The sequence below is a fragment of the Eptatretus burgeri genome, chromosome 16 (genome assembly GCF_056783735.1).
Source record: "Eptatretus burgeri isolate ZD-2024b chromosome 16, Ebu_testis_v1, whole genome shotgun sequence".
In the NCBI taxonomy this organism is placed as follows: Eukaryota; Metazoa; Chordata; class Myxini; order Myxiniformes; family Myxinidae; genus Eptatretus; species Eptatretus burgeri.
Genome location: NC_140976.1, coordinates 29901324 through 29915987, shown reverse-complemented (window position 1 = coordinate 29915987; position 14664 = coordinate 29901324). Strand labels below are relative to the sequence as shown.

The 14664-nt window shown below is 45.0% G+C and overlaps 1 protein-coding gene across 8 annotated transcripts in view; it reads right to left on the bottom strand.

Annotated features, from left to right (window-relative positions):
* Positions 1-14664, bottom strand: part of LOC147010801 (nuclear receptor corepressor 1-like) — a 235638-nt gene that overhangs the window by 155816 nt on the left and 65158 nt on the right. For 7 of the 8 annotated variants that reach the window (XM_085858629.1, XM_085858622.1, XM_085858626.1 and 4 more), the window contains 5 exons: positions 7069-7185; positions 5135-5191; positions 4833-4885; positions 2227-2293; positions 1105-1277 (listed from right to left, as the gene is read on the bottom strand). In XM_085858629.1, the coding sequence (XP_085714755.1) occupies positions 1105-1277; positions 2227-2293; positions 4833-4885; positions 5135-5191; positions 7069-7185 (467 nt within the window). The remainder of the gene's footprint in view (positions 1-1104; positions 1278-2226; positions 2294-4832; positions 4886-5134; positions 5192-7068; positions 7186-14664) is intronic. The other variant, XM_085858628.1, reaches the window with a different exon arrangement.

Genomic DNA, 14664 nt, shown 5'->3' with positions numbered 1-14664 from the left:
CAGATTTTGCTTGCTGCAATGCCTGCCAGCCTGTGCGGTAAAGGATTCTGAAGGTTCAAGACAGTCGCCTCTTTGCTGCAAAACTACTTTTAAACTACCCATCTTCACCTTGTTCTCTCGGCTTGGTTTTGATCTTGTCAGCTTTCAAGTGCAACGTCTGTTCACACATACCACATGCCTTAATTTCCATTTTAGATTTTTACAAGCACGAATGAAGTCCACCTCTAACGGTAATTGGCAGATGGAATTTGATATCGAGTAATCAATTTTTAACCAGACTCAGTGGCGTTATGGTTAGAGCATCCGCTCTGAGCCTGGGAGGTCGGTGGTTCAAACCCCGGCCAAAGAAGACTTTAAAGCCTATATTTTAAAATTGTAAAAAGAAAAGAAAAAAAAAAGAGGGAGGAGAAAGCAACGTGGGGCAGTGGGAAGGGGACAGCAAGGATGGGAAGACAGCATGGTGGGGGGGGGTGATGAGACAGCATGGTGGGCAAGGGGAGGGGGGATGGAAAAAGGAAAATAGGGGGAAGAAAGAAAGAAAAAAAAGGAGAGGGAAAACCAGTTAAAACGAGAATGTAAATAAAAGGGAGGGGGGAGGAAGAAGGGAGGAGAGTACAACAGGTTGACCAAGAATACCAGGTGAAGAGAAAGCAGAGCTGGCTGTCTGTTGCCATGCTAATACCGACCACAATAGGCACTGTGAGCTGCCAAGGATGACTATAAACTGGTAATTTGGTTAACATTAAAAACCCGTGACACATGGGGAGGAGAGTTATTAAATTGATAAATTATTGAAATTAAGAGTAGGTTAAAGGGGGAGAATAGGAGAGAGAAAGGAGGGTAAGGGTGTGTTGGAGGAATAGTGGGAGAATAATTAGATTTTGAGGAGATGGGTGTAAGCAGAGGGGAGGGAAGAGTTGCAAAAAGAGAGGAGATAGGGGCGGTCAACAATTCCACCATTTGCATCCATTATGAAAACGTGGTTCCAAGTCTAAACACATCCAGTGCCCTGCACTAATCATCAAAACGTGCTTCATCAATTGGTGAGGCAATAAATCGGACCATGGGAGATGGAATCCTCAAACTGCAAACTCTCCCTCTCACCTCTGAACTTTCTCTCTCCTTTCTCGCTGCTTTCGCAGATCCGGAAATTGCTTTTCGTAAAAGTCACGGGCACGGGCATCGCGGGTGCACCGCCGCGGGTTGCTCTCAGTTCGTTCGACACGACGCTCCCACGTATGCAACAGGTGCTCGTAACGAGAAACAAAGTCCTCCTCCTGCAGGGATAAATACTGCCAGTCAGTGAAGATCCACTTGGAACAGCAGGTGCTGTTCTTCATCACCATTGCCACAAAGGAGGGAGGGGGTGGAAAATAACACTATAATACATCAATTAATTCAATATTCAACTAGAGGGGGAGCACTCGGTAGAGTGCAAAACCTCCGCCGCCAATACTGCTGGGTCACTTAAGTGAACCTGATATCCTATTCATTGTAGGTCAAAACGGATCAGACTCTACTGAACCACGATTGAATAAACTAAACTAGATCGACGCGCATGTAGAAATGGCAAAAAAAAAAAAAAAAAAAATCGAAATTTTGTTGAAAAAAGAAGTTGCAAAATCTTTTTTTTTCTCTAACAAATTTTTTTTTTTGGGGGGGGGGGTTGGAATTCACTTAAAACATGTATAAATGCAAAAAAAAAATTCAAATATTTTTCAAATAAAATCGAAATTTTTTTGAAAAAAAGTTGCAAATTTTTTTTTTTTTTCTAACAAATATATTTTTTTTGGTTGGAAATCACTTAAAACATGTAGAAATGCAAAACCAAAAATTCAAATATTTTTTCAAAATGGCCGCCATAGCGGCCATATTGGACTTTGGACCAAGTCCAAAATCTAATGGCATATTTGTTGGACCATACCTAACCCCCCCACCAAGTTTCGTCGAAATCCGTCGAGGAGTTTTTCCGTAATACTGTTCACAAACAAACAAACAGACAAACAGACAGGGGTGAAAACAGTAACCTCCGTCCATCTTCGATGGCTGAGGTTAACTAAAGATTCCTGAATTAAGATTTCTTCCTCATAGCTCTACTGAAAAGGTTTCAGCGTTAACTATCCCAGAAGGGAAAGTGTTTGGTAGGGAGGATGGAACAGGCTTAGCAGGGGTAGGGTGAAGATGGTTAAGAATATGTGGGACAGGTTAAATGGTCTGTGTACGTACTCTTGCCTTGCGTAGCTGTGCTTTGCGCTGGAAATACAAGATAAGTTTTCCACGTGTTGCCAAGTTCCTGCAGACGACAGACCAAGAGCAACGTGCTATAAAGATAGCACTAGTACAGTGGATGTATACAACCGGAACGGCAAACTGATCGAGGTTGTGCCCCACAGTATACATGGCACAAATCCACTGAACAGATAATTTTCCAGCTTGTCAAAGTGGAGGGAGGGGGGGGGGGTCAGGTTCGAGAAGCATCAATCAAGGCAAGCCATTCATAAACACACAAAATTGTACTATTTGAATCTACAATGCGTCAACATTCAATTGGAGGTTTTTTTTGACTTGTGAACTTCAGTAGGTTTGAGTCTGCCTGTTGGGCATTGCTGAGTGCATGCCTCATTCAGATGTTGGTCAACACAGGTTCAAACAAGTGCCATGTTGATTTAGCCATCACGTCCTGATGGGGTTTTCACATTTAAAGGTACATCAACAGCTTTTTACGTTCATGTGTTTCACTGCGTACCGTACAAGTACATAAGCTTCCCAATTTAAATAATAAAAAAGATGATCCATTGCACCCAACAAACAGATTGCTGCCTTCACCCATTCCCGAATGGGCAGGAGAGGTTATTGTAATCTGTCTGTGGGTCAGCGAGCATGTGAGTCCACACACAGAATTACTTTAATACAGATAATTCATTCTCAGATCCACTTTCATCTGTGCACCCCAAACCCAATCTTGTTTTCCTACCCGAAACAAACGGTCACAAGGCGTATTAAATGTGCGACAGTATCAGCTGCAAAACCTTCGACCAATCAGACTCGCATTCTCTCGAACACTCACGGTTAATCTTAAACATTTTACAAGCTGCCTGCCTGTCATTTTCAAGGCCACAGCATGTGTAGTAAACATGTCCACACCCCAGTTTATGATACAGACGAGGCACTATGGGTTACTCTCGCTTAAAGATTATCCAATCGTTGTTGACTGACGGAAGGTTTAACCATTCGCAAGGTCCAACCATTTACATGATGGTTAATAGAACAATACTTGGTCACAGATGTACAAAATCCCAGAAATCCTATTGAACAGACCCTGGCGCTAATCACTTGTTCCACTCGACAAGTTTCTCGTGAAAGTAAAATGTCTTCCAAGTCACCTAATAAGTATATTTTACACACTCTGGATAAGGGAGACCCTTGGGTCTGCATGTTTGATGTCCCGTCTGAGTACAGTTGGGAATTCCCAAATTCAAATCACATACACTCAAACTGCATTAGTTTATCCATCGTCTACCAATTGTCCTTGTAATCCATGTTGAAGTAGGCTAATGCCTTCCGATGTACAAAAATCGCAAGAAGATCAAGGACAAGCTCATCCAATAACCACAGGTAAATATATAATTTTATGTTTTTTTTTTTTTTAAAGGTGCAGATATGGTCAAGGTCAGGGTTAAGGGATTTCCATAAAATACTTACAAGTCGAAAAAAAATCCAGTGAAAACCATGTTAACTGGTGAGGGTTTTTGACAGGTTCCAGCTTTCACGTAAATAGATTACTGGTTTATACTCGTTGCATTATTTACGAAATGGCATCACGGACATTCCGGGAGGAGCATTGATTTTGGGATGAGCATGTCATGTGGTCAGTATTCTGTAGCTATATTAATTTATTTATTTTGTATGCAGCCCCTGGCCGCAGGATGCATCAATGCTGCGAGCACGGCTATGATGCTGATGCAGTGCTCCCGTTTCCAAGAAGTTGGTATTCATTTTGCCGACCGCGGAAGGATGACAGGCCGAGTCAACCCCACCCAGTGTTAATTCAACAACACGACAGGGGTTTGAACTCAAGAGTAAGACTTTAAGCCAGCCATCTTAACCATTAAGCCAACACTAAGCTTTACCGCTTCATAAAATAAGTAAATTACCTGCAATTCATTACCTCGCTCACATGGTTCAGTTGCATTTGCACAGTTTAACTGCCAAGGTAAATAATGAGCTTGGATATCAATACTATGCAGATTCCAATCCTTTTGAAAGGCTAGAATGAGTTAAAAAAAATTACAGGACAATATGGTCCAGACATGTACCAATCTTAGTTTCAATGCAAGCAAATACAAATTACCCACAAAGTCTGAGATTATATCAGCACCTTCATTTCTATACAGGGGGGAAAAAATCATTTTAAGATTCTTCGAATCCTGATATATCATTAACATTGAGCAGTTTAAAAAAAAAAAAAAAAAAAAAAAAAAAAACGAAACAACAAGAAAATTTAACCCCATCTTCATATCTCACCTTGATTGTTCGTCGAACAAACTAAAGCTCAATCATGTTTTCCCAAACAAGGGTTCCTTTAGCATAAGTATGCTCATTCGGTGAAAACTGAAATATCCATGGGAAATTCCAAGATCATTCCAGTTATTCCAAATTTATGACCGCATAAACAAAAAGCCAATAGCACGAAAATCACCGGGAGATTGTACATCATGGTATCGTAACCAACGTGAAACCGTTAGGATCCTATTTCCCCAGGGATTAAGTTTCCAAAACAAAGGGAAGAAGGAAAAGAGGAAATTTTAAAAACATCATTGCATAAGACTCACGTCTGAATGTTTTGGTGGTATTGACTGGTGTCCGATGGCTTATTGTAGAGAGGCTGCAGACACAAAAAGAAAGTTTTAAACAATTAAATGTTAAATAAGACACTTTAAAAATCAGACGTAATGTGAAACGGCCCTTATCAATACTGCACTGTATCACTCCAGCCGTAATACAAATTTATCCACACCAGGAACTCCACGTGGACTGGAAGGAACAGATTTGTCAAATGTGTAAACATTTTCAACCATGAGACATGGCGCTGTGTGGCCGAACTGGTGAGTTTTGGCCAGCTGCAGTTACTCACAAACTTAGGCCGAGGCCCCAGCCGGTCCAGAAGCCTGTGGGCCATCTCTGCACGCCTCTGCATGGCAGGGGGTGTGGGTGGGAAGGGCAGAGAGAAAGAGGGAAGCGCAGACATGTCATTAATCCTGACTGCAGGTGACCGCCAACATCAAACGAAAAGGCAACAAACGGGTAGGGCAAGCCCTCATGCTGCATGCTGAGTCTAGTTTTGGCAAATTGAAGATCGCACAAACATTTGGCGAACGGCAGAGCGATCGGCTTGAGTGTAAAGAGCTTTGAGTAGGCGTAAGGTACAGGTTAAGCCAACTGAGGCATCATTTGAACTTCAATAACCAAGGCCTGGAAACCTTTGGTAACCAAACACCGGAGTAATCCATCAAACAAAGCTCTGCAGGCTTCCCTCAGCCTGTCGGGCTGCAATTCCCCTTCTCCACTATGAACCCTTCCCCCGTTTCCTCCAACAATCATCCCCTTCCCCCACAATCCCAACCTAAGTAAATTCTTCACCGATAGACGATGTGATAAAGGGATAATAGCCTATACTGTGACAAAGCAATCATCTCGTTAGTTGGAAAGCGCATCGAAATGGGACCGTGCCATTATCAGAAACATTCCGGTTAAGGCTTCAGATCAGGGAAAAGACGTCACTGCGGGTCTGAGCATCAGCACTCGGAGAGTAATAATTATTCCAAGATGACATCAAACCCGGTGCCAAATGCTGCCGGGGTGGAGGGAGAGATGAGGAGAGGAGGTTGCGGGTGGGGGGCAGCTTGGCTCGCTCAACTGGAAGAACATGCACTCACGCACAAGCCGTTGTGAACATTGCTCAATGACTATTTACACGGTTTTGTAAAGAGCGTGTGGAGTCTGTGCGTGGGTACCACACAGAACTCCCACCTTTTTTTTTTATGTCTATGGCATTTCACACTCAATTTAGAACTGCTAGATAAGTTTGCTTCAAACACGCTGAGGTTGCAAACTTTAGCTCTCATATTTCACCGTCAGCAAGGCATAATTCTCAGAGGAGAAAGTGTGTCCAAGTTGGAAAGCCTCAAAGCAGATTGAAAACAATAAAATAAATAAGAATACGTAGCCAAACAAAACAAACAAATAGAAATTACCTCAACTGGGAATTTGCCACGGGAGCCACCGGGGTGAAATCCACCGTGCGAATCGCAATGCGATCCATCTTGACTTGCTTAGGTGTGCGATTCGAGGAACCAGGCTATAAAGATCATTACATAACCCCGTTTCTGAAGGTGCTATTTGTTTCACAATCCCGAGAGGCCCAAATATTTTGTACAACAGGTCACTGCGTCGCCACAGGCCACAACGGACTGCGTAAAACGTCAAAGGCACCCGCGAGGGCATTGCTTACGGTTATTTAGAGGATACGTAGAAGAATGTTGAAGAAAATAATGACAAATCATCTCAAACGTCACAAGGTTGGACAAAACTTCACTCAGGAGTAGGCAGCATTTGGCTACTAGTTGCATCGGTTCTGGGAGGCACAGCTTCACTGAAAGTTCAGTGGCCCACATAATTAAGGACAGAAATTGAGGATTTAGCCAAAGTACTGGTTCATAATGGGGGTCCATTCATGAGGTACGATGGGATCTTTAATGGCTACAAGCATATGTCAGTAAAATGAGACAACAGGATTAACGTTGCCGACACAGAACTGTGCGCTCGTTGATGCACCACTGTTTGCGAAGCACTCGGGTAGCAAATTATAGTCCGGTTGGGAATACAACCCAGACTAGCCAACTCAGATGCGAAGGTCACCACCTAAGTGGTGCTGTCAGCCTGTAACAAACATGGAGGAGCGTCTGTTTGCATTGTTGCGTGTCTGAATGCTGCACCGTTTCCAAAATTTGAGACACGCGAGTTCAAGATTCACACCATCGTACAGCAGAGGACAGCACAGCCATCTACCTGGTTCTCCTCGTAGATAATCTGTACGAGGCTGCGGTGCTTGTCCTCAGTAGGTGCTGGTGAAGCCTGACGCTCAGGCTCGGCAGGCTTCGCTGCGGCTTCCTCCTGCAACTCGCGCTGACAAATCGAAACAAACAGGTAAGCAGCACAATGCAAGTACAACACATTATTGACAAATGCAAGGCATGTGAGGTGCCGTTAAGTTCTGCATCATACGTGGTTTGACAAATAAACGAGCGAGTTGATCCACAACATTTCTTCCACATGGAAATGATGCATCCCGGATGCGTCATCGCATCGGATCATTCTATCAGTCAGCACGATGTGCAATCGGCACAATTCCAGGATCTCAATCTCCGACGGACACACTCCGCAGATCAAATCATTTTTGCTTTTTTTCCCCCCCAATTCGTATGAAAATGAATAAAATATACCATTAAGGAGATTTCATTTGCCATTAATTTCACCATGGAGGTAGCCTCATCCCTGTGACAAGACTCCATAATAGACAGAGCACTGCCAACAAGAAGTAGACGGGCACGTCAATCCGGGACTGGTGTAACATTGAGGTAACAGAGCTCGATTCCATTGTGCCTGTGAAGTTGAGGTCTTACTAATACGCAGCGATCGAACAGAAAAAAACAATTTGAATATGAGTTTTTAAAGGGGAGGTTCAAAAGCCAAAATAAAAATCAGAAATGCAGTTATCAGGTTGGTGCAACACTGCCTATCTTTCTCGTGGTGACGCACAGTTCCCGGGTATGGTTTGACGCGGGCAGCACCGACGGCACCTGCGTGTGTTTTCCCAGCGCTCAAGGAGGCCTGTGTCTTCAGGTCACAGCAAATGACTGGAAGGCTACCTACCAATGGTATGGCTGCACAGTGAATTTTTAAAAACAATTTGAACGCCGTGGTTGTAGCCACTTCCTGCAACTTTTCACCATCGAGCATTCAGGAGGATAAACAACCAAAAATTGGAGGAACAAGTAACACAGCCGAAACAAAGAGAGTGTTCCTTCAATAATAGGTCGTGTTACCAGCAAAACAGCCAGGCAGATGGCAAGTGGTGGATAATACGTAAGAGGCTAATGTGAGGGCAGAGGATTGTTTGGCAGCCGCTGCGAGAGAACGAGGAAGAGGTGGGGGAGGGGGAGGGGGTGGAGGAGTGTGGGAAGTGGAGAGAAGTTGTGTATGTTGGGGTTAAAAGAAGTTTTGCGGTTCCACCAGTGGCCTGTAAGTCCGAGGTCTGAGCTTAACATTCAGATAATCAACCACGACTAGCAAGCCGTGTGTACACATGTATTTTGTGGCTGTAAACATACCTCGCAACTTCACCCATTAGTAGAAATGTGAACAATAACAAACATGGTAATAATAATCATGATACTGTGTGACAAAATAAGGGAATTAATCAATATAAATGAAAATGTTATTTTTGCATGAAAAAGGGCCAACGACTGTTAACAAATTGTATATAAATAAATAAAAAAAGAGGCCATCCTGCTCTCCCCCCCCCCAAACACCTTTCCTCAATCTCATTCACAACTGCCATTAACAACATCAGTGTTGATAAATAAGCAATTTGAGACATAAACACACCAAGTTCACACTCTACGTGTCTTCAACAGGGATAAGGAGAAAGGGGAATACAGCTCCATGCTGAACACACACGTGTTCCGTAACGTCTCTACTCCTCTCCAACCTCAGGCTCATCTTCGATCAAACATTTCTTAGTTGTGTCCTCTTTTCCTATTCATGAAAACTACTTACAATGTCCCTGCTTCCTGCTCAATAGTAGAGCCACGTCAAAACTCACTGCTCACACGTACAGTCATCCCCAACTCCACACACTCAACAAAGCTCAGGCTCAGTGAAGATGCTCAACTGCACACTGCTGAAATTAATTTGGAAAAATGTGATCAGACTAGTGGTAAAGGCTAGATCACGGACAATAAACACTGTCCCTGCTCACCTGGCCCCTGCTCCACTCCACCAGTGTTCCCCACCTCTATAACCCTCCGATCCACAACTGTCAGAGGTCTGCGCTCTAACTTCAAAGATCTGTGCATCCAAGCTGCTGTGGCTGTATGTCTCGTGACCAAAATGTTAATTTCACAGGATATCCCATTTTCTTCGTGAGTCTCCTTGGTCATTCACTCCAATGCTCTGACAGGCCTGGTTGCAAGAGTGGTGGTGGTGTGTCTGTGTACATCCGTTCCTCACTTCCCCACAACAACCACAACTCACTGATCACCCCAAATCCGTTAGAGTACATTTTGCTTTGTGTGCCTCTCTGTAAACACGTATTGTTTATTTGTGTGGTCTTACCTCATACACCCACAATTCTGATGACTTGTATACGAGGCTTGAACTGCAAACATTGACACTGCTTTCTATTTATCCTTGTTCACTCTTCCTCGTCTATGGAGACTTCAATGGCCATGAGCCAGCTGGCTTGGGGCTGGTTCACACAAGTCAGTACATGGACGAGTAGTTAAGGTCATTCTTTGAAATCAATTAACTTACTCGGTCTACTTCTTTTCCAACCCTATCTGGAAAATCCTCTTTATCTCTGCTGATGACTCCACCCTCTGCCGTACCATCTGTCATCCCTCAGACTGGCAAGCAGCTGCTTCTTCGCTCACTGTAGATCTGGGTAAAATCACAAACTGGTCCAACATGTGGAACATGTCCTTCAATCCGGACAAATCTCACACTCTCACTATGTCTCTCCGAAAGGACCATTTGGACCCCCCCCCCCATTGACTTTCTCAACAATCCTCTGGAAGAAATCCTTTCATTCAAGCTTCTGGGTCTCACGATCTGCCATGATCTTTCCAGGGAAAGCCACATTTCCAACCTGGCCTCCAAAGCCAGTCGCCGACTGGGAATCCTCCGTCGTGCAAAGTCCTTCCTCAGTCCACTTGAGCTCCTGACCACATATAAAGCTTCCGTCCGCAGCCTGATGGAGTACTGCTCTCCCCTCTGGGCTGGTGCTCCTGCCTCCCACCTTTCTCGGCTTCACGCTGTGGAAACCAAGGCATTTCGGATCATTGGCATCTCCCGCAATGAGACTGTCTTTGGTCCTCTCAATTTCTCACCGCAGGCAGGTCGGTGGTCTTTTTGTCTTCTACCGTCTCTTCTCCAGTCTCGCCCTACCCCCCCCCGCTGTGTCTGCGATTTGTCCCCACCATATTTCCACAGGGTGCTCAAGGTCCACCAACAACCCCCTTCTGGTAAAACTATCAAAATCACGAATCACTGCTCACCTTCACTCTTTCATTCCTCTTTTTCCTGCCTTTGGAATAAACTCCCACACTCTGTTCAATCCCATTCTTCCCTCCAGGCCTTCAAAACAGCTGTTCACCACCACCTATCACCCCCCATCCAAATCCTTGATCATTTCTACCCCCGTTAATCCACCCCAAGCCCACCTCCTGCAAATTCACTGCTTTCCTTCCTGAAAGTCCCTGTAATGTCCATCTTGTATACCCCGTGTTCCCCGCCCCATCCCTCTCCCTTCCACAGATCTCATAATGTCTCTGTTCCCCACTATTTTTCCTTCCCTTTCCCGCCCCTCTTGTCTCATGCCAACCTTGCTGTGCGTTGTGTGTTAGCTCTCATACGAGCCTCGACAAAGTATACAAAAAAAAAACACATCTTCCCATATGACAAGGTCCAGTAATCAATGGTTGACATGTCAAACGTTTCCTTAAACTTGTCCAGCTCCTCCTTAGATTCTCAAGGCTCTTCTGATCATGTGTCAGGGAAAACGGGCGTGTCTTTGCCTCTTTGGGAATCATAAGACAATCCCCAAGGTGCAGACATGTAGGGCAGTTCGGTAAAGCAGATTGGTCTGGCCTAAAATCCGTCCTCCAGTCAAGACTGATCAATCATCACATCAGCTCTTAACTCGCTTCTCCTGGAATTTCTTCTACAGGTTGACCCCAAAAACAGCAGAACCCACATTTTATCTAATATCTTCCATCTTACCAATGACAACATCTTGTGTGTTTTATCAGGTGATTGAAGAACAGTGAACCACAAGATAGACTGTGAAGGTTGGTGACGATTCTTCCCTTTTTAAAGATGCCATGGACAATTCGGCAAAATACTAATTCTGTGGATATTTTTTCTGAAAACTGATTCCGACAAGAAGATTCAAATGGAGGTGAAACACGAGTTCGGAACTTACGTCGCGCCGTTCAAGTCACGAATATTAGCCTGGGTCAAAAAGTTCAGAGGAAAAGGCACTGCCGCAAATCTCAACAGTAAAAGGGCTGGAGGACAAACACATTCGGGATGTCCTCAAGATGAAAGGTCTCCTGAGAACCTTGCTCATGATTCAGTAGAAAAAGACCCGAAGAAATCTCTCAGGCATCGGAGTCAAGACCTTGGTATTTTAAAGTGAATCAGTGAGAAGAACTCTCATCCACGATGTGAAGCTGAACCTGCATCCATACAGAATTCAGGTTAAACACAAACTGACTGCAGCCCATGTGCAGAAAAGAGTGACAATGTGCCGGTGGCTTGCAGACGAGATTGAAGAAAAGCCCCAACTTCCTTGATGATGTCTGGTTTTCTGAAGGGGCCCATTTCCTTATTTATGGGCATATCATCTCCAAGAACTGCATGTACTGGGAATTGACTAGTGAAATGAAAACACAAACAATGCTCAATACAATGAAATATATTTTGTGGCCATGACCTGGGTACCCCGAGGCGGTATGCAGAATTTTATGGAAATTGACCAAGCAGTTTGATTCTCTGATTCAAGTATTATATATACACTATATATCCGAGTGGGGTATGCTTACACATCCAGGTGATGTAGAAAGCTGACATTTCGCATGCCGACGGATGTTGAAGCCAATACACCAGGAAAAAAAAAATCACAGAACCGTCGGAAAGTGCCCGTAAATGAAAATATAAATAAATGAAAATGAAAAAAATATGCATGAAAAAAAAATGCAGGTGGGCCACCTGAGACAATGGGGAAGCATGGTTCGTTGTTACTTACTGCATGAAGGTGAACGTCACACACATGCACAACTTCCACTTCGTCTTCGATATCAGATGGCATCTGTGAGGTTACTCAGGTCTTTAAATGCCTATATTTAAATGCGACCAGGTTTCACCCAAATTTTGGATAATCAGGACAGCATACTGGGAAATTGGTTACTTGTGACTCAGTAGTAAAGCGGAGGGGTGGGGTGGAGAGAGGAGGAGAGAAAGCATGCCCGCAATATATTGTTGCGGTTCTGTAAAACAGCATTCCTCCGAGGCAATGGCACACAACATACAGCAACCCTAAGGCAGTTATTTATTTGGTGCTTGCTTAGTTAGTCCTTTCCATATACTGTATGTGTGTATGTATGTATGTGTGTGTGTGTGTGTGTGTGTGTGTGTGTGTGTGTGTGTGTGTGTGTGTGTGTGTGTGTGTGTGTGTGTGTGTGTGTGTGTGTGTGTGTGTGTGTGTGTGTGTGTGTGTGTGTGTGTGTGTGTGTGTGTGTGTGTGTGTGTGTGTGTATACACATACATACATACACACATGTGCCTGGAGTTGGCTTCATGATTAGGGTGGTGGGCTTGGGATCTGAGGATCCCGAGTTCAAATCCTGCTTGGTTGTTGAATTAATACCAGGTGGGATTGACTCATCCTGTCATCCTTCCAAGGTCGGCAAAATGAGTACCAGCCTGCTGGTATCTTGTCGGAGTGACAACCTGTCCAGCCAGGAATGTACCAGGATTGTGCCCAATAGCCCAGCAGACTGCTTCGGCAACACCAACACTGTGCACAGAGTATTGTCCCAAAGGATTGTATTGGATTTCCATATATCTAGTGGGTAAATGGGAAAGATGCGTCACATGGGGCTGTTTTACTTTGATCACAAATCTTCAACCCTTGCACTTCTTCCCCTCCTTTGCCCCGCTTTGTCTCTCTCACGAAGCACGTAAGCAAGCACGCACACAGACAGACAATACAAAGAACCAAGCGAGCAGCACTGCGAGGCCGTCATTTGCATCTGCGCACAAATTCCATTCAAAACTGCATGCCAATTTTCAACTGCCATCGCACTTCAGACCTCTATTCTGCTCACCATGATGATACCACCCTCACCACAACCACTCCGCACGTCTCCAAAAAATACCCGCAACAACTAACATTCACATCTTCACTACAAACACCGCAGTAACAAACATCTCACTCTTCACTATTCACTATTACGAGCATCTCCTACCTCTCTGCCGCAACGCCACATTAAAATCTCTTCACTACAAATGCCACAACGTACTTCCCACCTCTCTAAAACCACCACAACTGCCACATTTTTCATAGAACGCTCACCAGAGCCTCGAGGGATGCAGAGGGAACGACAGTCAGGTTATTTTGGGGCATAACTCAAAGCTCGAACGTGCGCAGGAGTTTGTTCAAGGATAGAGGAGTAGCGCAGGGATTTCGCTAAAATACCACGTTTGAATGGACGCCAGCACACGTTCGGAGACAGAGAGCGCTTCAGAAAGCCCTGACCCCATGTTAATCTTGGAGTTCTGATGCGTGGCTAGGACAGCGAGCGACTGAAGCAATTTTTTTTGGTTTTGGGGCCAGGCGGGAGATGGCTACAGCACGGGACAGATGTGAATGCTATGGCCAATGGAAAGGCTAGAAATCGCCATCAGCCCTATTTGATCTGACTCTTAGCTCCTACCCCGCCCAGGGCTTATAAAAGGAGCGAACTCAGCTCAGTTTGGTCAGAACTCACCAGACGCCAGACTCACATGGAGACTCTGAGGGAACTCTCCAATTGCCAGACTCGCCGCGAGACTTCGAGAGAACTCGCCAGACTCGTTGGGAGACTTCGAAAGAACGTGCCAGATGCCAGACTCGGCAGGAGGCTTCGAGAGAACTCGCCAGACTCGGGAGACTTCGAAAGAACGTGCCAGATGCCAGACTCGCCAGGAGGCTTCGAGAGAACTCGCCAGACTCGTTGGGAGACTTCGAAAGAACGTGCCAGATGCAAGACTCGCCAGGAGGCTTCGAGAGAACTTTTCAGATGCCAGACTCGCCAGACAAGACACCGCAGCGGACTTCAGACCTCCCCGGGGAAGCACGCAGTGGCAGATGGCGCAAAGGGGGCAAGCTTCAGCGCTGAGCAAAATGGCGCCGCAAATCAACATGGTCAAGCGCAGAATCACGAGTGACGACTACGAGCCGAGGCTCCTCTCATTTCATCAACATCAGTTCGATAGCATCCAGCAGCGACATTTACACATATAGATTCTTATACTATTCCAAAAGGGTCTTTCTCTGATGCATCTTTCTCTACCATCCATCTCTCATTTACTGTGGAAGCATAAGAGCAATCGGCACAGGCAAGCACCGACCAACCGTTCATTTCAGAGTGACCTCAATGAGTGAACCTTACTGACTTGCACCTCACATCTTCCTCTTACAACACACTGCACTCCACAATGCACTACACTCACACCTCTCACTCCCACATCATAGACACACTCAGTTTTTCTCCCTCCTTCCCCTTTCCTAAGCGTATGGGTTGCGCAGGTCTGACGACCATGCCAGGTATTGAGAGGTCG